Genomic DNA, 26,373 nt, shown 5'->3' on the forward strand with positions numbered 1-26,373 from the left:
TCCACTTGTCTGCAATGTCTGGTCTCATTTGATTCACCTTTTACCTGAGTCTTTCAAGGGCATCTTTGTGAAACACTTAGTTGACAGTTTGTCCTGGGAGAATAAATTCTTTATGAACAATCCCCCTTCCGGCAAAAGCAAATCAGTGTTGTTTTCATCTCTGATTTGCTCATTCAAGCTTTGTTTGGTCGAGATGTCTCAGTGTGTCACTCGTCACTTTTCTGGTCTGCCTCAGAATTACACTATAAAATCCAAGAGTCATCATCCGTGATCACACGACTGAACCATTCGTGGACATTGGCAATTCTCTCAAGAAGAACATCATACATGTTTCTTCAACTGACCTGCTAACTTGTGAGGTTTCTTGGCACCATTGTGGCATAAACAACACACATGCAGGACTTTGGTCAAAATTTGATCCACAGTGAAAGTCAAAAACTTTAACAGGCCACCCATCATCCTTATTGTTAAACATCAGTCTTATCACACAAGAGAGCGCGCGGCGCGCGCGCGCGCGCGCACGCACGCACGCACACACACACACACACACACACACACACACACACACACACACACACACACACACACAGACACACACACACACACACACGACATTTTTGTCTGTTTTTGAAGTTTAAGGTCTCCCTGTGTACATTCATCTTCAACATGTTTCCGGCCTTCCAAAGATGGTTTGTGCCTGTGAAAAATTTGTGCTCTTTATAAGTAATGTTCCCCATAGGTCTGTTTCAACTTTTCAAAGTTCACATTCACAGATTCCCCATGTTTAACACAAAGCTTGATGGTGTAACATTGCTCCAAATTCCACTGTTCCATTTTTGCAACACACAACAAACACACTACTTCACAGATGGCTCTCTCAAAAATCACGTGGTGGCTATACAGAGCTGCAATTTCGGTTGAGCATCTGTAAGGGTCAACACACCTGTCTTCAGAAGCTGAACAACATGGCGTTGTCAGTCTCATTACTATTCTCACATCTCTTGTAGTTTCTGTGATTTCAGAGTTCTTGGAATGCCTTGCAAATCTTTATGAATATGAAATGTGATAATTTTTCAAATGATCTGCAAGTTCTTTTCATTAATAAAAATATATTTTTGTGAATATTGAAAGCTCCATTACTATTCTTCAGATATTTTCAACAGTTATTCTTAGATAATAAGCCAATGTTTTTACTATGGGGTGAATAGTGATTACTCTCAAATTATTTACCCAAATAGCTGGCAGAAAAAAAGAAACCTTTTCAACTCCTCTCAGAGGACCAAAATATTTTTTTATTACATAGAGGTTTTCCTCAAATGGGAGTTTTGCCAGAGTTCATGAAAAGAGTGGCGGATAATCATAATTCAATCATGTTTAGGTGACATAAGTACTACTTAATTACAAAATTACAAATACCCTGAGCCACAAACTTACATGCAACTAATAGACAATTCCTATACCTTTCACCGAACATATCTCCCATTTTTTCTTTATTTAAAGAAATCTTGTTTGTTTTTCCTATCAGCCTAGTGTAGTGAAAGAAGTTGTCACTCCAGCTGGATGATATAAATTAGAATCAGTTCATCTACATTGAAAGTGGAATAGCGACTTCTGAGAGTTATCAATTCCTTGGACAGCAGTAATGAAACTTGACAAAATGTCCTCTTTTTCTTCTTTTGTAGTCCTCGTTGTCATTGCCAGGTCCTACCTGTGTTCCTCCGTAAGCATTTTGCTTGCATCAATCTCTGGTATAGAAGTCAGGACGTTATCATCACAACAATGTCCATGAATGTTAAATTTTCAGAAATACCAGTTTGTTGCTCCATTCTTCTTCTGGAACAATGTCGTCTTCAACAGCAACTGACATACCACAGACCCCTTTGTGAAACAAGTTAACACAGTCTGTTGTGTTACAGAATGGCAGGCACTAGCAAACGTATGCATAGCAGCTGTAACAGTGTGTTATATTCAGGTCCAGAGGCTGCAGATGACTCTTGCAGTTTTGAGGAAGGAACACATCATTTACATTCCTCAGAATGTATGTTCCCTTGGGATGTACAGAGCATAGGCCAATAATAAGTCCATTTCCCTCCTGCTACTCCATCTTGGCATCTAAATGCCTGAAAAAGTAGTAAAGATTTCTGACCTCTGCAGGGTTTGCTGTTTTACTCATCAGTACAAATTCGTGTTTTTATATTTTGGATACACCTGGGAATTAATAGTGGAGGCAACTTTTAACTTCCATCACTACTTGCACACAACACTGACGTCGCCCTTTCTTTACCTTTTTTACCTCTATGAAATTTTTCTCCCTTAATGGAATATGATTTTGCAGGAAGGATATTATACAGAACATCAGTTTCATCAGCACTGAAAATGTATCTGGGCTCATAACCTTGTAACAATCATTACAATGTAATGTTCTTCCAAAAGTTTACACTTTCCATGACTTGAGCCTGTGTGTCTCTACCTAGACTTAGAAACAATAGATCAAGATTTTTAAAATTTTTTTTTTATTTTATTTTATTTTTTTTTTTAAAGAATGATTCAACCAGCTGATCGATACACTGAAATTTTTAATTTTCATCTGCAGAGCGATTTCACAAATTTTCTCCTTAGTATGTTTCTGCTTATAGGAATGCTTCCATTTCTCAGTCCTTTAACTGACATTACTGAATGTATATGTACAAATGTTCCTCCTTTCTGGATCCATAGGAATCTATAATTCAGCATTTAAGAAAGCTTCCTTATTTTTGAATATGCCACACAATGTAGACGGCGTTAAATCTTATTTCTCCTCCATGTCGGAAATGTGTGTTAAGATTGTCATCGATGTCGTGGATGACCAGCAGCTTTCTATGTTTGGAGGTCACAACTCCACAACAGTAAAACTGATAATTTCGATACTTCAGTACACAAACAACTACACTTTTCATGCTTTGTAGTTCATAGACTCAATGACTGACATCACATCAAGTGATGCAAGTCACACAGAAATATATTTCCAATTCGTTGGCCAATATAGCTGCAAGGGAAATTGAGTTATTGACTAAGATCTGCGTAAATGTCAACCAATTGAATAGATTACCATTCACTGTGTCACATGATAAACATGTGGCCTGTTTGAAATAAAATGTAAAGAAATCAGAAACTCACTTGAACATGTAAGGCATTACACAAGAACTGTACTTCAATTTGCAAAATATTTAATGTTTATTCCATAAAAGCAGGGTTCATTAAAAGTGGGGAGAGATAACACTGTTCTTATGGGAGTTTCACCAGACTGATGGAAATATTTGTTAAAAGTGGGATTTCCTTAAAAGCAATTTTGTTAATGTAGGATTTTACTGTATATGATTATTTGTTGCTATTATTTTCCCCATCAGAAGTTAGGTAAACTTAAGCCCACTAGCCAATAGATTTTAAGTCTAATTGAGTGTAATTCAACTGGATGTAGCCCATCTCAAAAATCAAAAGTTTTAACCCAACCAGTGGTGGTGGTGAATGAACTTTTGACAGTTGTTATATTGTGGGGTGAAGTACATGTCAATTAGATACACAGTGGATAAGAACTATGGTTTTGAAATGTGCCTGCGTACTGATACACTACAATTACATAGAAGCTATTACAGAAGTCACGATTTCTACCTCATCTGAATATAACAATCCAAGTCATTGACAAGAAGCTGTCATAAAAACCTGTAATAATACTCCATCATCCTCACTTATTGCAGTAACTCCCTTCTTTCCCAAAGGTGCAATGTTTAATATGATTGAACAGTTTTATACAGCAGCAATCTTACATTAACCAGCATTTGAAACATGACAGTGGCAGGGGAAGGTGGAACCTAACCAGGATAATACCTCAACAGATTTTCTTTGGAGTAGACGGATACATCCACCTAAAGAAGTCTACATTGGACACTTCCATGTACTAAAAGACATAACCCAGAAGGAAAATTTTGATAACCTTGATGCATGTTCTCAGTTATGTTTTTGCCTTTGTCGAGCACAGTAGAATCAAATACAAACAGAAAATTAACTTTTTCTCTCTCTCTCTCTGACCATCTCACGATGTTCATTACAAAACTATACCTTGCAAAACGCTCAGTTCACATGACAACAAATAATCTCAATTCAGACATCACTGGGACAAGACTTGACAGTAGTCCCACCTACATGTACTAACCAGTGTTTGGAACTGCACTGACTTAAGAGGGAAACAACATTTGCATAATCTTAACAGAGAAAATCTATCTTAATTACACACATAAGCACCCACTAGCAAAACATCCTTGTTTCTGAATAATGGAGTCAAGATGTTTATCCAATATACTGATTGGCACCAACATATGAACTGAATTTAATTTACTGGAATGTTTTGATAGAAATCATATAAAGTGCTTTTTCCCCCATGGCTGAAAGTTCCGCAAGGGTTCTGTACGAGTATGTCAACAATAAAGATAAATTATTACAACTCTTTCTTCTTTAGTGGAGATCTGCAATTTCAACCTTACAGGTGCTACTACATAAAAAAAGCTGCAACCACCACCACAAAATCAAACCCACGAGTTAATGATTTAAATTATTTTTACATTATACTTACTTCCAACACTATACATTTAAAATAAAAAGGAGTGGAAGAATAAATTTAAGATTATGCAACACTGAGAACGAGAAATTTCAATCACTATTGTTGAGTAACAGAAATGAGCTTTTTTATTTCATATTTACGTAGGAAAGAAACTGATCACAATAATGTCACTTCTGACGTTCAGCAAATAAGCCCAAAGCTTACTGAAACACTGAGACTAATCAGCCACAATAAAAAGGAACATCAATTCAGAATCCTAAAAAATATTCTTTCGGGTGAATAAAAATATTCAGCTTCATGTTTACGGAACATTTCACTTGAATACAACAAAAAAATCATCCAACTTAATTCAACATGCTGACGCAATGACAGTTCAATACAGAGACTGAAAAAATCAGTATCATATACAGCAAACGAATTGTCTACTATAAGAACAATTCTTTGATAGCAGCTGTCTCTTTTAAAGAATCAGTTTAAATTTGAAGTGTGCTGCACCATAGATAATTTTAGTTCCTTTGTAGCACAAGAGATCTGCTACACACAAACCACACAACATAAGTTTAGCACTTTCACTGCAGGGCAAGATTAGGACTGTAGGGTTATTAAACACCTAGAGCACAGACCTGGAGGAAGTCTAAAGTAGATGCTTCTGAAAACTTACTAACTTATGAAACAGCTAATATGTGAATAGTTCCAAACACTACAGTTTGTCAGAGTTCTTGAATGGAAATCATCATTTATTCCAGGGTTTCACTTAACACTTCAACTTGAGTACATCTTTTAATTAACTGAAATCACTTGAACAACACTTTTATTCAAGACTGCATTGAAGTTCATTATTTCTTCGGTCTCTAGAGAGATTTTCAACACTGCCGTATGTATAATCACACAGTAACTACAAAAATGATAAAAAATTAGAAAGAAACTTCAGTTCATACCAACACCAAAGACACAGTTGTAAAGTAAGAATCTTACTCAAAGTGGCAAAATTTTTCTGATGTGGCCATTTTATGTACAGTACATCATCTTTTACACATCATCATGATATCGCTCACATGAGCAAGTTTTACTTAAGCATCTAACAGAATAATTGTTCATATTTAACAAAGGAAAAAAACAATACACTCCCTGCAATTTTGCCTGAAAATATCAGTTCTTTTCCTGGTTATCTTAATGCAAGAAGCACACCAAAACCAAAGTTCACAAGTAAAGGAGGCATCTTAACTGTTTTTTCCTCAACATCATTAACATCTCTATAATTCTATGCATTAATTGTCAATATCTTGATTTTCTCTCAAGCTAGTTGCATACACATTAACTCAGCTGAATAGTACTTTGCTCAAAATTACATCTGAGTGGCATACAGCTCTGCAGACAAACCTCACTGGCCGTTCCTTCATTTCCTATATGCTGTTTTCATTTTCAGTAAGTTTCCTAGAAATGTTATCCCATTTTCAAATCATTACAGCACCCACATTTCATTAGTTTTCACTGCCTTCTTTCTCTGCAATTATCAATTTATAATGCCATAAGCTCGGTATTTTACTTGGCAACCATAATGATAGCAAACCACGTAAGATATACTGAACTTTACTCTTGACACTCCATTATTTCCAAACTTTTTCAATATTTGGCTCAGCAATCTAACAACAATTAAAAATCTCAAATACGATAATACTTTGTTTCATACAAGTTTATCTTACTAATTGATTCTTATTACATATGGTAAAATAATCTTTTTTCACAATAAACGAACCCGGATCACTTGTGTAAGTATTTCTCGATGCTTGCTCAAATACACAATATTACATCTTCCATAATGAAAATACTCTAAACATTTCCTTCAACAAGCATTTTATAAGTTCAAGCACAGCACTTCCTCCAACTTTCACACACATCCCACTTAATACAAAGCAAGACGACGAAAAATGCATCCATAATTTACTACTGTATTAATGTAACGTAAAACATAATACAGAGTGAAAGCCGTAAATATTCCACATTTAATGTGCACAAGTAATTCCACAACCTTAAAGTCATGGCTTCATGTTCCTTACTGACATATTTTGTGTAATGCAGTCCACTTCCAATTCCATGATGAATTTGTATCAGTATTTTTGTTTCCTGCTCATGAAACATCTGCACTTGAAATACTTGGAATGCTCTTGGTTTACATTTCACTGAAAAGCTTTGCCACACTGGTGCTTGACACAAATCGGCACTACTGATATTTCAGAGATTTTAATTACACCATCCACTTCCTCACTGCAGATTAACTGGGCAGCTGTCAGAGTGCAATTTTTGTTTATTTTTTTACTTTTATGGTAATGTAATGTCACAGGCTCAGTGCTTACTATATGTAGATTGTGACAAACGACAAAAATACTGCATTTCCTGTATCACAGCATAAGCTGGTTAGAATTACACCATCAGTAATGATGGTAATAATTATAATAATAATCACAATAATAACAATAACAACAGAATTATTATTTATTCTAAATGGTCCCAGCATGCTGTTTAATAATTCAGTGTCTTTGTAATAGCTGAATACTTTTTTTAATACAACTGAATGTTTTCTGTCCAAAAAACCATGACTTATTAGGGAAAAAGCTTGAAAACTGCTACACCAAAACTGATAAACTCTGCAACATATCAAACTTCCAAGAGCACTCTGTACAAGAACGATATGCAAGTAAATATCTCTGAATGAAATTACTGCACAAAACGTTCAGTCAGATGTACTTGAGGGCTTTTCTTCCTTTCGTCCATCAGCTGGCAGTTTTTGATCTCCCTGACTGTGCCCCAGCCCAGCACTGGATTTAGGTTTACCATTACCACCACTACCACCTGCGTTACTGTTCTCACATACTTTGCCCTCAGAATCACTACTTGATTTCCCATCACTGTTTTCCACTGCAAGACCTGAAACCAAAGTAGCTGTTATAAACACACGAATGTCTAACTCTATCAGTTCAATACTTAATAGGATAAGCACATCAAAGTTTTTCAATAAATAAAAGAGAGAAAACCATTTACACATCTGAAACAGTACCCATACTTTTTATAATTTGTATTAGTATATCTCTAAACATATACCACAATTGCAAGTTGCAACACGATCAACATTTTGGAAATGGCATTCGGTGATATACTTAGTGCAACAATATAAAATCGACATCTAAATGGTGAAGGACTGTAAATGAAACAGTATAAACAAAGTAATATTCTTATAGTGGGAAAGGGGCAAAACCATGTTTAGGATTATATGGAACATACTGGATGAACCATTAAGGTTTCAAAACTCGTAAGTTGCATTTTGCAAATTTATTTGAAAAGGGCATACTGTGCTACAAAACTTGTAAATAACAATATGGGTTTTTAAACTCCCTCCATTTTCTGAAATGTGGGACACTGCAAAGTGACAATACTACAGCAAGTAGTTTCAAACAGCAAAGGGAACATGGTGCCTTTATTCCAGAACAATAACTGTACAATATTTCGGTTAGGAGACATTCTATAGCTGTTACGTAATTAAAAAAATAAAATAAAATAAAACAAAAATAAAAAATGCATTTCAACCATCAGCTATTTTTATTTGAACCTTAACATCTACCGGTTTCAGTCATGAACCATCTTCATGGAATATAAGGCAAAGGCAGATCAGGTGAAAATAAAAATCAGTTACTTTTCTGGTGAATACAAAATCCAGAATGTCATAACAGGTGTAAGGAAAAGACACAACATGTTCGATAAAAGTCAGAGAGATATACTCAACATAACAACAGTTAATGTAATGACGTAAAAAAAGAGACATATTTTTGTACATCATTATGTTAACTTTTCTTACGATTAGCACACCTCTATTGGATTTTTGTGGAATTTGGTGTTCTTTCCTTACACCTATTATGAAGTTTTGGATTTTCTATAAGGCAGAAAAGAGAAGATTTATATATTCACCTAATCTGTCTTTGGCTTATATCCTGTGGAAATGATCCACAACAAAAACTGACAGATATTAAGGTTCAGATAAAAGCAACTGATGCCCAAAATGTGTGTGTGTGTTTTTTTTTAACTGTCCACAATGTGTGAAATTAACATCAACTACCAAATACTTGGTATCAAAGCTCAATAATATGTATCTTTCAGCCAACATTATATGACTTCATTTCTTCTTGCTAAAACATAACAAAATTTCATACAAAACTGAAGAAAATTAGCTCACATTTTAAAAGAATATACAATTAATGCCAATATAAGATAAGCAATATTGTAACTCACTTTCAATCTGAGCAATATGCGCATAAAATATTTGAATTACAATCTAAGAGAAACCATTACCAACATAATGAGCTTTCACTTTACTTAAATAATTATTTCCGAAAACTGTAATAAGTTGCAAGCCCTAAAGCACATTTAGAAAATTGTTGACAATTTTACATTTTAAAATCCGATATGAAAGAACTGGTTTGAACTGTTACTTAAGTATTTGTAATCATGATTATTCAGGAAACTATAGGAAGAAAGGTTAAATCTCAATAACCCATCAACATAAAAGTCATTGGAAAGAGTACACAAGGTCATTTGGGAAAAAAAGACTAGAAAGGACATCAAACATGGAGTTTTTGAAGGACAGTTCTAGAATTAATTTGTATCGGTTTAGAGGAAACACGGTGATCATAAAATGGTTAGCTGACAGGTATCTGAATCCCATCTCACCCCTACTGAATTTAAGTCAAGTCTATGAACCAGTATCACCTCACTCAGTACGAAACAGAAACAAAGCAGACATTTTGCTATAAATTATCAACAACATTCAAAACAACATCATTAACACTATCTGCAGAAACAGTAGAGATGTTCAGCTCAATCAAGTGTGCAACTGTGTGGCATAGCAGATTGATTCTTGCATCTGTTACGTTTTTCTGCTCCCATAAATAACCTTTTTTTTTGTTTTGAATAAGCTCAAGATCCTATTTAGATATAATGTCACTTAAATTTATTATTCAGGTTCTCATTACGGGTGTACTGAATCCATTTGTGAAATTAGTTTTCATTGGTGCACTCGTAATTAAAAGTTACTGTTAACTGAACTTAGCACAAATATTTGCTACAGGCAAAAGCCTGTGAGCTAATCAGCATAATTCCATAAAGTGACCCGTATCATTTAGAAGTTTAGCATTCCCACTTTACAGGAAACTATGTTACATTACCTAGAACATCTAAAAACAAGAGGATGGGGAAGTGTGGAGGGGGAGGAGTAACAACCTCGTAAAAAAACCAGGGTCCGTCCGGCTCCAGATGGTAGCACTTTGTCATAGGGCCCCTGCCTAGGGTTACTAGGTGAAACCCAGCCAACGGTCTCAATGGCGGAAGAGGAACAATTTCCCAACGGCAGAGAGAGCGGAAGAGCTAACTCCAGGGCTTACTACCTTGGTTTTAATTTCGGATTCGGGGCAACCCGATCCCCCAATTTATTATCCAACAATTACTGCAAAGCATGATGGGAACGTCGTCAAAGATAGACACTACTCCAAGAGGTAGACCGAATGGCAAATCCTCCGTTGTTCGTAGAAACAATGCAAAGGGGTCAAAGGATTTTGGAGGACCCCAACCAACATGTATGCAGCCCTCAACACTGAAATGTAAGAAAGCAACTATGTTTGCAACCCTAAATGTAAACTCTCTAATTAAAGTAGGAAAATTGAAATTATTGATTGAAAAGCTGAACCAGAAAGAAATTTTAATATGTGCATTACAAGAAACAAGGTTTTTAGATGAAACTGCTTTAGATTTTGAAAACTATCGTTTATTTAAAGGAAAACCAGGTAAAATCTTAATGAAACAAATGCCATACCTGGGAACAGCATTTCTGGTACATCACTCAATTTTAGATTCAGTTACTAACTTCTACTCGAGTTCTGAGAGACTATCCATTCTTGAGATTAAATGTAAAAACAAAGGATACTCTATAATCAACTGTCATGCACCCATAAACCAGGACAACAAAAATAACCCGGAGAAAGTTGAAGAATTTTGGGAGATACTTGAAATGGAACTGGATAGATGCTCAAAGAAGAACATAAAAATGTTAGTAGGCGATTTTAACGCACAAATAGGAAGGGAGAAAAAATACCATGGAACAGTAGGCCTCTTCCCAGGTCACAAAAGAACTTCAAAAAATGGAGAAAGGCTTATAGAGGTATGTAGGCATTTCAACTTGAAAATAATGACAACACATTTCAAAAAGCTGAGCCGAAAAACTAAAACATGGAGATCACCAAATCCACTTCTCGGAGAATTCCAAATTGACCATGTGGCTATCTCACTTCATTGTCAAGAAGAAATTCAAAACACTAAAGTGCTGAAAAGCCTTGATGTTGATTCAGACCACTATTTGACTACGATTAAATTCAGACCACTCCCATTTCGAAAAGAGAAGAAAACCTTTTACAAAATTCCAAAATATAACACAGAAACTTTAAAAAATGAAGAAATTAAACAACGGTTTCAAAGAGCATTGCACAAAGATAGCGATGGCATATCCACAATAAATAAGGAAGCGGGATGGGAGGAGATCAAAAACGAAATAGTTGAAATAGCAAAAGAAAATTGTCTCGTGAAAAGAGTAAGAAGACATCCATGGTGGGACAATGAATGTGATGAGAACCTGGAGAAGAGACAGAAATTGTGGCAGAAATGGAACTCCACAAAAGATCCTCAAGATCTTGACAATTTTAAAATCCAGAGAAGAGAAACAGCCAAGCTTTTCCGTAATAAAAAAAGAAGACAATTTCAGGATAACCTAGAATAGATTGAGGAAGACTTTAAAAGAAATAATTCTAGAGATTTCTACAAAACTTTTAGAAAACAGCTAACCAAATACCAATCCCCAAATTTATGTTTTAAAGATGAAGAGAACAAGCTAGGTTTGACAAACAAGACTAATTGTGAAATATTAGCAAAATATTTCGAGAATCTACTAAATTGTGAACCACCCAAAGATAAAATGAGTTTTGAAAACCACCGAAATACTAATACCGAGTCAAAACCTCCAGACGCTGAAGAAATAAAACACATAATACACAGTCTAAAAAACAATAAAGCCCCAGGTGAAGACTCCATAGTACCAGAAATCCTAAAAATAATGGATACCAACCTCCCACAAGTTTTGGAACATATGTTTAAGAAGATCTGGGACGAAGAAAGAATTCCTGAAGACTGGCAGTGTGCCCTGATACACCCACTACACAAAAAGGGGGATAAGATGAATGTTAATAATTATAGAGGGATCTCGCTACTACCAGTAGGATACAAAATTTTGTCAAGGAAATTACTTCAAATCGTGGAGCCAGTTCTGGATAAAAAAAATAGGTGAATATCAAGCAGGTTTTAGACAAGGTAGATCCTGTGTTGAACAAATATTTAACCTGAAAACACTAATTCGTTACAGAATCTCAAGAGGCCAGAGATTTGCAATAGTATTTGTAGATTTCAAAAAAGCATACGACTCGGTAGATAGAGAAACATTACTGAAAGTATTGGAAGAATTTGGGGTCGATAAGAAAACAATTCAAATTATCAAACAGACGCTAACAAACAGTAAGGCCAAAGTTAAATTTATGGGTGAAATTTCAAGGAAGTTCGAAATTAAAACAGGTGTTAGACAAGGTGATGGTTTATCCCCAATCCTCTTCAACTGCGTACTGGAAAAGATATTGAGAATATGGAAAGAAGAACTCAAAGGCACCAAGAATGACATCAGAATTGGAACAAAAAAAGAAAAAATAGAAGTGGACTGTTTAGCTTTTGCAGACGATCTGGCAATAGTTACAGAAAACGAAGAAATAGCTCAGAACTACCTGGAGAAACTACAAGAAGTTTCGGCCAGAGCTGGACTGCAGATTTCATTTGAAAAAACCGTGTATATGTCTAATCATAGAAATAACAAGAAAAATCTTATTACTAAATACGGCAATATTAAGAGAGTAGAAAAATTTAAGTATTTAGGTGAAATAATTCAAGTGAATGGTTTAGACAAGAGTGCAAACCAGGCGAGAGCAAGGAAAATGGAATTTGCTTTTCAAAAAACCAAAGACATATATAACAAAAAAAACATTTTGATTCAAGCTAAATTAAGACATTATAAAACTGTCATTAGACCAGAATGCCTGTATGCATCGGAGTCCTAACTCTTAACAAAAAGGGGGAAATAGAAAACATGGAAAAGAAAGAAAGGAAAATTTTGAGAAAAATATTAGGACCGAGAAAGATTGGAGAAGAGTACAAGCTAAAGAGTAATAAGGAAATATACAAAACTATTGAGAAAGTGAGTGAGGCAATGCGTAAACGCAGACTAACGTTTTATGGTCACCTGTCGAGGATGGATGGAAACAGACTAACAAGAAAAGTGTTTGAACATAGTAACAGGAACGAAAAAACCAACAATAAATGGATACAGATGGTGAAAAAGGATTTGGCGTATTTTAATGTCACCCGTGAGTCAATCAGGGACAGGGAAAAGTTTAGACAAATAGTGAACGAAATTAAGTGTTTTCCAGAAGAAACGAAACTAAAGAATAATAACAGGAAATGGTCGGAAGAGCGGAGGAGGAACCACTCGAAAATGATGAGGAAATATTGGGAAGAGAGAAAAAAAGATCAAAAAGCCGGGCAAGTGAATTGTTGAACGTGGTCCAAAGATGGCCGAAATCGAAAGAAGAAGAAGATACTTGAAATTCATAAGTAAGCCCCATGTTTTATTGCAGGTTTCATCAGAACCATTGTTAAGATTCTGAACTTTGACATTATACCTTACTTTTTCTATACAGTATGACCAACAGCACAATAATTAATGATTTCACGAAATTTGCTATAATTTGCATAATGGCGGTGATTCACATAAAGAAGGAATTCACATTTTAGAGTTAAAATAGTCCCCACATATTTTTCTAAATTTGTAACCAGCAACATTTTCTGTAATCCAAAATTTTATTGGTTCTTGTAGTTAATAAAGAAACAGTAAATTCAAGCCTAGCCAGTTTTCAACATATTATGCAGTTTTCAAAACAACAGTTTGTTCCTATGCCCATGTATAAGTAGTCAGACGTCACCCAAAATTGACAATCCGTGGTTTGAGAGCTTAATGAGCAACATCTATGATGGATGCGATCTCGTCATTCACTTGCACCACAATTGTAAGTGAAAGTACGTGAACAGACTAATGCGAAACTCAAGAATTTTAATATGCAATTTCTTTGAAACCTGCAATCTCAATTAAAAGACTTTATAAAATTGAATTGTGATGCGACCAACAAGTTCTGTGAACTATAACTGTAAACAGGTTGGGCACTATTGTTGGACTTACTGAGAATTGTGTTATGGACAAATTTAAGTGAACTACCAGAGTGTAATTGTCTTTAACAGGACTGTGGTAAGCGAGAACTGTGACAGTTTCATATAAATGTGAACTGTTTATTTTGTGCCACAATAGAACAATCAACTTTGTCAGTGTAATTTTGAGTGTTGATTCCGGATAAATGCACTAATAATTTTTCGTAGTGTAAAAGCTGGTCACCACACTGAACTCTTAAAGGAATAAAAATGTGTTTGTTAGTGTCATCTAAAGTATGGTATCATGTACATCAATGAAGGAACACCATCTCATGCTCATTCAGACTTTCAGCTTCAAGAGGATTCAGGTTAGCTCTACGAAGGAGAGACTATGAAATCCAAGTCAGTTTCATCAAAACTGGAACAACAACAACAGTGTTTTTTTTTTCTCTCAACTATGTGGCCCACATTACACCAAATGATATTTTACATCTTTTTGTATTGCTCCAGTGATGAAATTTACATGGACTGCAAGAAGTTATACTCAGAATTCATTTTTCACTTACCCAAAGTACACAAATAGTTCCGCTGTGCACTGCAGTGGATATTTTGTAAATGCACAATAAATAAAATGTGTGGGGTTCACATGTTAGTGAAAAAAATACAAGCTTACTAAGTATTGGACCAGTTTTGTGAATGGATTCAAGATGACCTTGCAGACAGAACTCAACACATCATTCTCAATCGAGCAAAAGAGACAGATTTAAAGCAAATTTCTGGAATATCCAAGAGTGTGAGATAGGGCTGTAACAGTTCACAATATATATCAATGATTAAACAGAATGTGTCAGAAGCTCTTTAACACTGTTTGGAGATGATGTTGTTGTCTGTAAGAAAACACCAACACCAGAAGACTGTATTGGGTTGCAGAATGATCAGCAGGGGATTGATGAACGGTGGAGGCTCTCACTGTTGACTCTAAATGTAAATAATGTAAGATATTGCCCATACATGGGAAAAGAAATGCACTACTGTACAACTTCACTATCGATGATAAATTGCTGCAAACAGTCTCCACCATAAAATATCTAGGAGTAACTATCCATAGTGACCGTAAGTGGGATGATGACACGAAACAAGCAGCTCAAAAAGCAGATGCCAGACTTTAGATTCACAGGAAGAATCTTAATGAAATTGAACTTATCCACAGGTGATATGGCTTACCAGGCACTTGTTCAGCTAATTCTTGAGTATTGTTCATCAATCTGGGATCCTTACCAGGTGGGACTGATGGGTCGTTTGGTTGGCTCGAGAGCATTACAAAGAAAGGTGGTTAGACAACATATCACTTCTTCCCACATACATCTCGCAAAATTAACACAATGAGAAAATTATAGCTAGTACAGAGGATCACTGACAATCATTCTTCCCACCCACCATTCGTGAGTGGAACAGGGCAATCAGTGTTACTAGAAGTAAATTCCACCACACACAGTATGGTGGCTTGTAAAGTACTGGTGCAGTTGTAGTAGATAGGCAACTGTGCCATTTAGACCAGGCTGTTTCAACAATGCTCCACCGAACAGGAGTGCTCATTGCAGTGGTTCAAGCCTATGTAGTGGGGGAAAGTGAACTCACTGCCCCTGGCTGCACAAAGCTGTAACTGATGCAAAAAGCTATATTGAGACAGTAACAATTATGGTTAGTCATGGCAGCCGTATGCCTGAATTGGAGACGACATTTCTATTATTGAGAGGGATGGATGATCACAGTGCCTCGTATGTCACAAAATACAGTCATTACACACACCTTCATGTAGGTACAAGGTGAAGCACACAGTTAGCATATAGCTAGTAGCCAGACTTCAGAATGATGTAAAAAGAGAATTCTTTGTACAGAAGTTGTAGAAATATGAAGCAGTAGTTCATATACTGCAATGCATTTGTATTTTTCAGTGAAGAAAATGCAAGTGAGACATTTGTATGAGAAAGCTGCAAAGTCACTCAAATTATAGCAGCAAGTGGCAACCCATTTTCAATGGGACCTCTTGTAAAATTATATATGGTAGTTGTTGCAGAATGTTTGTTTCCAAGGGAGCTGCAGCCAACTGATAGTTTTTGCCTTTCAAGCAAACAGCCACTTGTCAATTCCTGGACACAACGGCAGATTTTGACACAAGGCTCAGGAAAAAAGATGATAGCTTTATTGCATTTTCAATCACATTTGAAGAGAGCACAGATACATTACACTGTGATCCAGTTTCAATATTTCTGTATGGTAATGATATGGAGCTTTGGTAATGATATGGAGCTGCAAGTAACTGAGAACATTAAGCTATAATAGTACTCAATTACACTGCAACAGGAAAAGACATTTTGAATCAGTTTATTAAGCAGTGGAAAATATTAATTTTATGTGTCACAAGCTCCATTTTGTAGCCACAGATAGTGCCCAATGAATGATAGTTTGTTTTTGCTTCTCATTTAAAAAATAAATTCAGAAGGTGCTTCATTCACAAAGAGGCAGTGTGTGCTGAAACAATGGAATTTGGCCATCTAATGAAAGCTGTGGTCAAATGGGTGAATTTTGTTTAGCATCATGGTGTAAACCACCACCAATGCAATGGATTCCTAACAGATATAAAAGCAGAGTTTTGAACATACCTTACCACAGTACAGAACATTCGCTTACTCTGAGGAAAGTTCTTGATGTATTCTATCCTCCTCTAAATGAACAGGGAAGAAATGCACTGAAAGATTTAAAATGGACATCGTACTCAGTGCTCATATTTGACACAATTATACATCTCAAACCCTGCAGGGCACAGAGCAGATAATAATTGACACACACACACACACACACACACACACACACACACACACACACACACATTAGGTTTGTATGAGGGGCAAATGAGCAACCACCACTTAACATTCTTCAGTCCTCCAGTTTTTTAATTTCCTTAAGGTACCAGTTTGGGCAACTACCAAACCAAGATAAAGCAGCTTATTGTTTCTTTCAAAATATGATTCTGAGAGCACTCCATTTTGGAAATGGAAATGAAATTATTCAGTACTCCTTTCTCAGTTTCACCCTATGATTTACCACTGTCACTCCATTTAGATGTTACAGAGTTTCAAAAGTCAACTTTGCTAAAAGACATACTACACTACACTCAATCTGTCAACCTGTTATGGTGGTATCATTCATTACAACAAAAATTCCCAGGGTGCACACAAATCTTGAGCAAGTTTGGGCCTACATACTGTTGTGAGCAGCTTTTCTAAAAAGGAACAAAGAATGATCTTTTCTTCAGGACCCACCAATGATGCCTGATAGTGCCTCTTGTTCTAAAACGAGAATGTCAAATTTCATTAGCCCTGTAAACAATGTATCCAATATTTTTAAAACTGCCCTTTTTTATTAATTTCCTTCACTTCCTATTTCCACAACGTAGCACGATGCTACATTTTCGCAGCTAAGAGTATGAGGTCAGCCATCACCTATGGTGCAGCCGCCAGTTCAATAGGCTCTGCTGTGCTGTCACATTTGACTCTTCACATCAAGTGACAATGCTCCACGTAGCAGGGAGAGCTTCGGCTGGAATAGCCTGATTTAGACAGTGTTACAAGAAAAAACAACTGCAGCCCTGTCATTCATATCTCAGTTCAACTTCAGCTCTACTGACTTCACGGGGAACCATAAACTGACGAGTTCCAATGTGTGATCAAATCTCAGTTTCCTGCCTATGTACTTCTCACTTACGAAGGATATTTCATCTGAGACTGATATATCTTAAACAATTCTAACAAGGGAACCTCCCCATCACACTCCCCTCAGATTTAGTTATAAGTTGGCACAGTTGATAGGCCTTGAAAAACTGAACACAGATCAATCGAGAAAACAGGAAGAAGTTTTGTGGAACCATGAAAAAAATTAGTAAAATATAGAAACTGAGTAGTCCATCTGCAAGATAGGCAACATCAAGGCCAATATGAGCTCAGGAGCGCCATGGTCCTGTGGTTAGTGTGAGTAGCTACAGAACGACAGGTCCTTGGTTCGAGTCTTCCCTCAACTGAAAATTTTACTTTCTTTATTTTCGCAAAGTTATGATCTGTCCGTTCGTTCACTGATGTCTCTGTTCACTGTAATAAATTTAGTGTCTGTGTTTTGCGACCGCACCGCAAAACCGTGCGATTAGTAGACGAAAGGACGTGCCTCTCCAATGGGAACCAAAAACATTTGATCGCAAGGTCATAGGTCAACCGATTCCTCCACGGGAGAACATGTCTGATATATTCTATACGACACTGGTAACGGCATGTGAGTCACATGACAGGAATATGTTGTGGACCCACCTAACTTGTACACTTAGCGAATAGGTAAAAAGATTCTTCTACCTTGCCCGATTTAGGTTTTCTTGTGGATGTGATAATCACTCCCAAAAAAGTGATGAAAACATAAGAGTTTATCACATAAACTGAAAATAAAAAATTAAACTTTTCACGCGAGGGAAGACTTGAACCTAGGACCTCTCGTTCCGTAGCTGCTCTCCCTAGCCACGGGACCACGGCGCTCCTTGACTCCTAGTGTTCTTGATGTTGCCTATCTTCGCATGGACTACTCAGTTTGTATATTTTACTAATTTTTTTCATAGTTACACACAAATTCTTCCTGTTTTCTCGATTGATCTGTGTTCAGTTTTTCAAGGCCTATCCACTGTGCCAACTTATAACTAAATCTGAGGGGGGTGCGATGGGGAGGTTCCCTTTTAAGGCTGCTGTGTCTGTTTAGAGCTAAATATGCATTTACGAAGCCTATGAGTATCAGGCAGTCCAAGGCTTAAATGCTCTGCTTGAAGGTATTAAGAGCAGAGATAGGGAACTTATTATTACACCCACTGCACCTCTACTTACAATTGGTGAATGCTGGGCAAGCATACCAACATGGATCAATGAAAATGAACCCAAGGTGTCAGAGACCTTATGTCGTCATCTTGATCTGGACTGGCTGCCTGAGTACTAAGAAAACAAGATCTATGCCAAAAACACACACACACACACACACACACACACACACACACACACACACACATACACACACGCACATACACACACGCACATACACACACGCGCGAGCAGATTAGCACCTGTGATTCTCAGTTGGACGGAAGAAACATGAGCCCCCTGGTGTATTAAATAATTCACCATCATTAGATAATGGGATATGGGCCAAAAACAGTTATGTTAAACAGCATTTAATACAACTGGAACTGTTATTTATTCAATCTTTTAAAGCACTTCTCTTAATTGTCCAGTTTAATTTCTATTTCAAGTACAAAGATTTTTGTGAACAAAGAAGAAATTTCAATCGATTCGTCATGCTGTGAACAGTTTCTGTAACCAAATCATAAAGTGACAAATTATTGGTTTTCATGCCATTCCCATACTTAGAACGAGATTAATGGAGGTTTAACACAGAATTTTATTTGAAGCTCAGGTGGTTCTGAGATGGATCTTATGATGTCAATATACCTGCATGTATAGGTTAAGGTGAATTGTGATAGGTTGTGAGACAGGGTGGTGAAAGAGATCCGGACTGAGCCTGGGTGGCAGATTAATGACTTATATTCTGATACACCATTAAGGCCGAGTATGGCTTATAGGCAGTTGTCTATGCTCTTTGTGGCACATGGGCAAGTCCACAATCACGGTCTCAAATAATACTATACATAAACAATAGGAAATAGACCTTATAGTGTCAACAATACATTTACAATTTAATCTTTTTCAGTCAATTCTATACTATCAATTATTTTTTAGACAAGGAAGAACAGCCATACCATGTGATGTGTAATATGCCTGTCCTGTAGCACTAGGTGGCTGCTTGCCAGCACTCTGCCCTCTAGCAGTGGCACCATGTGCTTGAGGCTGCTGTGTGGTAGCAGATTGCATCTGGGGTCGTTGTTGCTCCTGCTGGCGTTGCTCTTGTTGACGCTGCTGCTGCTGCTGCTGCTGCTGTTCTTGCTGTTGATGCTGCTGCTGTTGCTGTTGATGCTGCTGCTGTTGATGCTGCTGCTGTTGCTGCCTTTGCTCGTGTTGCTTTTGGCGTTGTTGATCCTGCCTTTGCTGCTGTTCCTGCTGCTGTTGGTGATGTTGCCTTGGTTCTTGTGGTGGCTGTGAATGCTGCTGGTGTTGGTGTGTATGTGGATGCTGATGCTGTTGTTGCTGCTGTGGTGGTGGTGGTGGTGGTGGGTGATGGGGATGCTGTAATTGTTGCGGCGGTTGTGGTGGCGGCGGCGGTAGCTGCTGAGTTAGCTGCTGACGGGGCCTACCTCCCATCATACTACTGGCAGATACACCACCTCCTTGAGAATAAGCCACAGGTCTCTGAATGGGAGGTGGGTATATGGGTGCTGCAGGTGGCGGCATAGCAGCTCTTACTCCTATATTAAGCTGAGCTCTTGCAGCTTGCTGAAAGGGCTAAAAAAACCACCCTCATGAATTTCAAAAATAAAGATAACACAAATTTATTTTCTACATAACATACTGCATATAAAGAAGTCAGGAAACTATTATTTATGGATGACAGCACAACTACAAAAGTTGCTGCCAAAGCCATTATGCTATTACTCAATTGAAAGAGTGAAAGAGTGAGAGTCTGAATGCTTGGGAGAATGATGCTCGCATAATTAATTAACAATAACTACGAAGTTATGTCCCACAGTTTCTTTATTCTGTCAGATGATGTATTACATGATGTGGTCGTCTTTCCTGTGTAACTGATGCAAGTTGCAACCCTCTGCCTCTAAAAGGCTCCAAATTTTAGTGTGTAACACAGTTGTGTGTAACATACCGGAGTGCTGTAATCCAAGTTTCTAATTGCAGAAAATAGGCCTCCAATTGAGGCAATTGTAAACAGTGAAATACAGAACACACACACTAAGCAGGAAACAAAGTTTACAAACACTGGTAACATTAATATTAGCAAAAAAGGCCTCCAAATTAGTAAATGATTAGTTTGTAAATCCTTCCACAACACTAAGCTTGAATTTCACAACTCAAGACAAAAGTAAGTATTATGCACCTGGATACAGCACGAAGTTTGTTCCAATTAATGAACATAAAGTAGCAATGGTGATTAGAAGCCTCAAATGAAAAATGTTCGCAGATTCAGAAATTTCAAAGCCATTGACTGACATTGGTAATTTTTTTGTTTACTGGAGGATGATTTCCTCAAAGACTAAAAATTCCGAAAGTGATACCTTTATTCAAATGTGGTAACAGACGTTTATGTTGAAAATTACTGACCCGTATCACACCTCTTAGGATTCTCTAAAGTATTTGAGAGATTAATGGAACAATAAATACCGAAGTACATAAACAGCCACAAGCTCCTCAATAGTGATCAATATGACCTTCAAACAGGTACAAGTACAGAATCAGCAATAATGGCTTACACAGATGAAATAATTAGAAATTTTGAAAACAACAATAGTGTTGCAGGTGTTAAATTTAGATCTTTCTAAGGTTTTCAACGCTGTTACTCATGAAATTCTTTTAGATAATGTGGAAGAAATTGGGATAAAATGGAGGAAAAACAAGTTTTTTCAATCATATATGAAAAATATTATCACAGATTGTGGAAATCACATCAGCTCAATCTTATCATTCTTACCATAAAATCAGCTTAGTTTCTGATGCAAAGAAAGCCAAAACAGTTATAACACAGGGTAGTGTGCAAGGCTCCCTTCTGTTCTTTATTTATGCAAATGACATACGAACCTCAGAAACTGCAGCTAAGATCATGTTATCTGCAGGTGACATTAGTGTAATAGTGAGTGATGTTACAACAGTTTACAACAACTGAACAAATCCTCTAGTCCACGAGCTCATGGTTCACCGAAGAGCCAAAGAAACTGGTACACCTGCCTAATATCATGTAGGGCCCCGTGAGCATGCAGTACGCAACATGACATGGTATGGACTCGACTAATACTGAAGTAGTGCTGGAGGGTACTGGCAACATGAATCCCGTCCATAAATCTGTAAGAGTACGAGGGGGTGGACAACTCGACAGCACATTGCAAAGCATCTCAGATATGCCCAATAATGTTAATGTCTGTGGAGTTTGGTGGACAGCGGAAACGTTTAAACTCAGAAGGGTGTTCATAGTGCCTGTCTGTAGCAATTCTGGGCAAGTGGGGTGTTGCACTGTCCTGCTGGAATTGCCCAAGTCCGTTGGAATGCACAATGGACATGAATGGATGCACGTGATCAGACAACAGGATGCTTACGTATCTGTCACCTGTCAGAGTCATATCTAGACATATCATGGGCCCCATATCACTCCAACTGCACACGCCCCACACCATTACAGAGCCTCCACCAGCTTGAACAGTCCCCTACTGACGTGCAGAATCTATGGATTCATGAGGTTGTCTCCATACCCACACACGTCCATCTGCTCGATACAATTTGAAACTAGACTCGTCTGACCAGGCAACATGTTTTCAGTTATAAACAGTCCAATGTCTGTGTTGACGAGCCCAGGCGAGGCATAAAGCTGTGTGTTGTACAGTCATCAAGGGTACATGAGTGGGCCTTCAGCTCCAAAAGCCCATATTGATGATTATTCATTGAATGGTTCATACGCTGTCACTTGTTGATAGCCTAGCATCGAAGTCTGCAAGAATTTGCGAAAGGGTTGCTCTTGTCATGTTGAACAATTCTGTTCAGACATCGTTGGTCCCATTCTTGCAGGATCTTTATCAGGCCAAAGCGATGTTGAAGATTTTATGTTTTACAGGATTCCTGATATTCACGGTACACTCATGAAATGGTTGTACGGGAAAATCCCCACTTCATTGCTACCTTGGACATGCTGTGTCCCATCTCTCATGTGCCGACTAACACCACGTTCAAACTCACTTAAATCTTGATAACCTGCCATTGCAGCAGCAGCCGATCTAACAATTGTGCCAGACACTTGTTGTCTTACATAGGGATTGCTGATCGCAGCAATGTATTCTGTCTTTTTACGTATCTATGTACAGGGTGTTTATAAATGAATATTGGGGTTTTAATGCTTTATAATATTTATTACATTAAACTTACAGTTACAAATCATATATCAAATGAAAGAGCAACTCAGACAGTGGTGTTTGGCACCAGTGCGCATGCACAGCACTCATTGTTTCCACTACAATCCGCTAGACAGCGGTAGTAGTGAAGATGGCGACTAGTGAACACAAAGTGTGTTGTGTTTTGCAGTTTGCAAAGACCGAATCTGTAGTTACTGTGCAACGTGCATTCCAGTTAAAGTTCACTTGTGGTCCTCCTAGTGATAACAACATTCGCAGATGGTATGATCAATTTGAAGATACCGGCTGCCTTTGTAAAGGAAAGAGCACAGGACAACCAAGAGTTAGTGAAGAGACTGATGAGCGAGTGAGAAAGTTGTTCACTCGTAGCCCAAAGAAATCAGTCTGGAAGGCTGGTCGTGAATTACAAGTTACCATGTTAACTGTTTGGAAAGTTTTAAGAAAACACGTACAACTACATTCTTACCGTTTACAATTATTACAGGCTCTGTAGCCGGAAGACCATGGATTATGTGCCAACTTCACAAACAAAATGATGTTTCATGATGAAGATTTTCTGGATCATGTTGTCTTCAGTGATGAATCGACCTTTCACCTTAGTGAACATGTTAACACTCACCATATGCACATCTGGGGCTCAGAAAATCCTCACAAGGTGGTACAAATGCAACGAGATTCCCCTAAAGTGACTGTTTTTGTGCTGTATCCCGGCAGAAAGTTTATGGGTCTTTCTTTTTTGGTGAACCTACTTTAACTGGCACTTCTTACCTTGATACACTAGAGCAATGGCTCTTCCCTCAGTTGGAAGAAGATGAGCCAGAGAACATCATTTTCCAGCAAGATGGTGCACCACCTCACTGCCATAGCGAAGTATGCGATTGGTTGAACTTCACTGTACCCGAACACTGGATAGGCCGCAATGGGCCCAATGACAGGGCTTGCTTTGCATGGCCTCCATGTTCACCTGACCTAATGCCATGCTTTGGGGCTTCATCAAGAATCGTGCGTATGTGCCTCTGTTACCAGCAGACCTCCCTGAATTAAGAAACTGGATTGAAGCAGCTGTTGCTACAATCACTGAAGACACACTTATCAACATCTGGGAAGAACTCTGCTAAAGACTTGATGTGTGCCGTGTGACAAACAGTGCTCACATTGAACATTTATAAGGTTCTTGGTAAAACTGTTTGAGTTGCGGTTTCATTTGACATATCAAAATGGCTCTGAGCACTATGGGACTTAACATCTATGGTCATCAGTCCCCTAGAACTTAGAACTACTTAAACCTAACTAACCTAAGGCCATCACACAACACCCAGCCATCACGAGGCAGAGAAAATCCCTGACCCCACCGGGAATCGAACCTGGGAACCCGGGCGTGGGAAGCGAGAACGCTACCGCACGACCACGAGATGCGGGCTTTGACATATCATTTATAACTGTAAGTTTAATATAATAAATATTATGAAGTGTTAAAACCCCAATATTCATTTATAAACACCCTGTATTTGCATATGCGTGCCTATACCAGTTTCTTTGGCGCTTCACTGTGTATCAGCAGGCTGACCCATTTTGTGAATGGGGGGGGGGGGGGGGGGGAGGGGGGGGCAATAACTTCACCATGAATGTGAACATTTGGTTGTGCCTTCAGCCTGCAACGAGTGCACTGGCAATTTGGTAATGACCATAAGAGTGACTCAACCAGTATGCTGCACATTCCCTGATGATAAGTAGGAGTAAAAGAAGCATGACATGTCACTATTTTACTTGAAACATAATATTTGGAAAGTTTTTTATGAAGATTATCCAAACAGTAACATTTATAAAATAATTCAGCAACATACCAGTTGGCCGGGAGCTTGTGAAACACCTTGGTAAGCACCAAATTTAAGATGTGGTGCTTGCTGTTGTGTAGGACTGTGTTGTGCTTGCTGCTGTTGCTGTGGTGGGGGTGGGGGTGGTGGCTGCTGTGGTTGCTGTTGTGGCTGTTGCTGTTGTGGTGGTGGTGGTGGCGGTGGTTGATGTGGTTGATGCTGATGTTGGGCTGAAGGGGGTGGTGGCGGAGCCTGTTGTTGTTGTTGCTGCTGCTGCTGCTGCGGCGGCTGCTGCTGCTGCTGCTGCTGCTTTATGTTGCGTGACTTGGGAGATGGTATCTGCGGAACTGCAAAAAGAACCTAATTTTAGGGTTGGACTGTTTATTTTGTAACAGCAGAATTTCAAGTATAATGCAAATGCTATCACCGAAGTTAGCTAAAAAAAACTATAATTTTACAATAATCACCACAGTCCTGAAGTTGTCTTCAAATGCGTGACAAATGATAATATATTCCCTCTCACTTTCAACTTCAAAAATGCAGAAAAAGTTACAATAAATATCTTTTGCAACTGTGTACGAGGTGTGATAAAAAAATAACAAGAAATTTTGTTTTTCTTAAATTATCTTCATTTTTCCAACAACATCAACTTTGTCGCTTTCAAAGTAATCCCCCTCAGATATAACACACTTATTCCAGCACTTTATCCAATCTGAGAAGCACTTCTTGAACTTTTTGGTTTTCAGCTCCTTCTGTGATTCCGTTTTTATGTCAGCAATAGTTGCGAAACAATGTCCTTTCATGGTTCTCTTCAGCCTCGGCAATAGACAGGAGTCACAAGGTGCCATGTCCGGTGGATACAGTGGCCGAGGCAATGTAACTGTTTTGTTTCTTGCCCAAAAAATCACAAAAAAGCATACAGGTGTGAGTGGGAGCATTATCACAATGCAATTTCCACAAGTGATTTTGTCACAATTCTGGACATTTTCTTCACACTGCTTCACACAAACTTGAAGGGAGTATTCCTAACTGATCCTACACTCATAAGGCAGGAACTCATGGTCGGAGTAGAGCCAGGGGGAGGTCGGAGTACAGCCAGGGGGAGGTCGGAGTACAGCCAGGGGGAGGTCGGAGTACAGCCAGGGGGAGGTCGGAGTACAGCCAGGGGGAGGTCGGAGTAGAGTCAGATGAGGAGGGATGGAAGAGGGGGAGACTACTTCATGGCTCAATGGAACCATTATGGGCAGGCAAATGTGTGCTAGGAGTGACTTCCAAGTAATCCATACCAGAGGAGGAGAGATCATAACAGGCATTCGAGAACTACTACACGTAATGAGTCATTACATACAGGTACAATATCAGTAAGAAAATAGGGGTTAGCTTCTGAATATCTAAAACGCTTTCTATGTACTTGGCACAACCATGAACACTCTACTCAAGCTGAGCAACACTGGGTTGCCCTCCAGACTTCTATATCTTATTTATTCATTCATTTTCACTCATGTGCCACTGACGGTACCTTCAAGATA

The 26,373-nt window shown here is 38.0% G+C and overlaps 1 protein-coding gene across 5 annotated transcripts in view; it reads right to left on the reverse strand.

The window, feature by feature from the left end:
• Window positions 1–4,693: 4,693 nt before the first annotated feature.
• The window catches only part of LOC126470603 (protein PRRC2C-like), a 299,950-nt gene continuing 278,270 nt past the window's right edge, over window positions 4,694–26,373 (reverse strand). For all 5 annotated transcript variants that reach the window (XM_050098556.1, XM_050098559.1, XM_050098557.1 and 2 more), the window contains 3 exons: window positions 24,875–25,191; window positions 19,770–20,409; window positions 4,694–7,519 (listed from right to left, as the gene is read on the reverse strand). In XM_050098556.1, coding sequence (XP_049954513.1) covers window positions 7,326–7,519; window positions 19,770–20,409; window positions 24,875–25,191 — 1,151 coding nt within the window. In that variant the 3' untranslated portion in view covers window positions 4,694–7,325. The remainder of the gene's footprint in view (window positions 7,520–19,769; window positions 20,410–24,874; window positions 25,192–26,373) is intronic.

The sequence above is a fragment of the Schistocerca serialis genome, chromosome 3 (assembly GCF_023864345.2).
Source record: "Schistocerca serialis cubense isolate TAMUIC-IGC-003099 chromosome 3, iqSchSeri2.2, whole genome shotgun sequence".
NCBI classification, from domain to species: Eukaryota; Metazoa; Arthropoda; class Insecta; order Orthoptera; family Acrididae; genus Schistocerca; species Schistocerca serialis.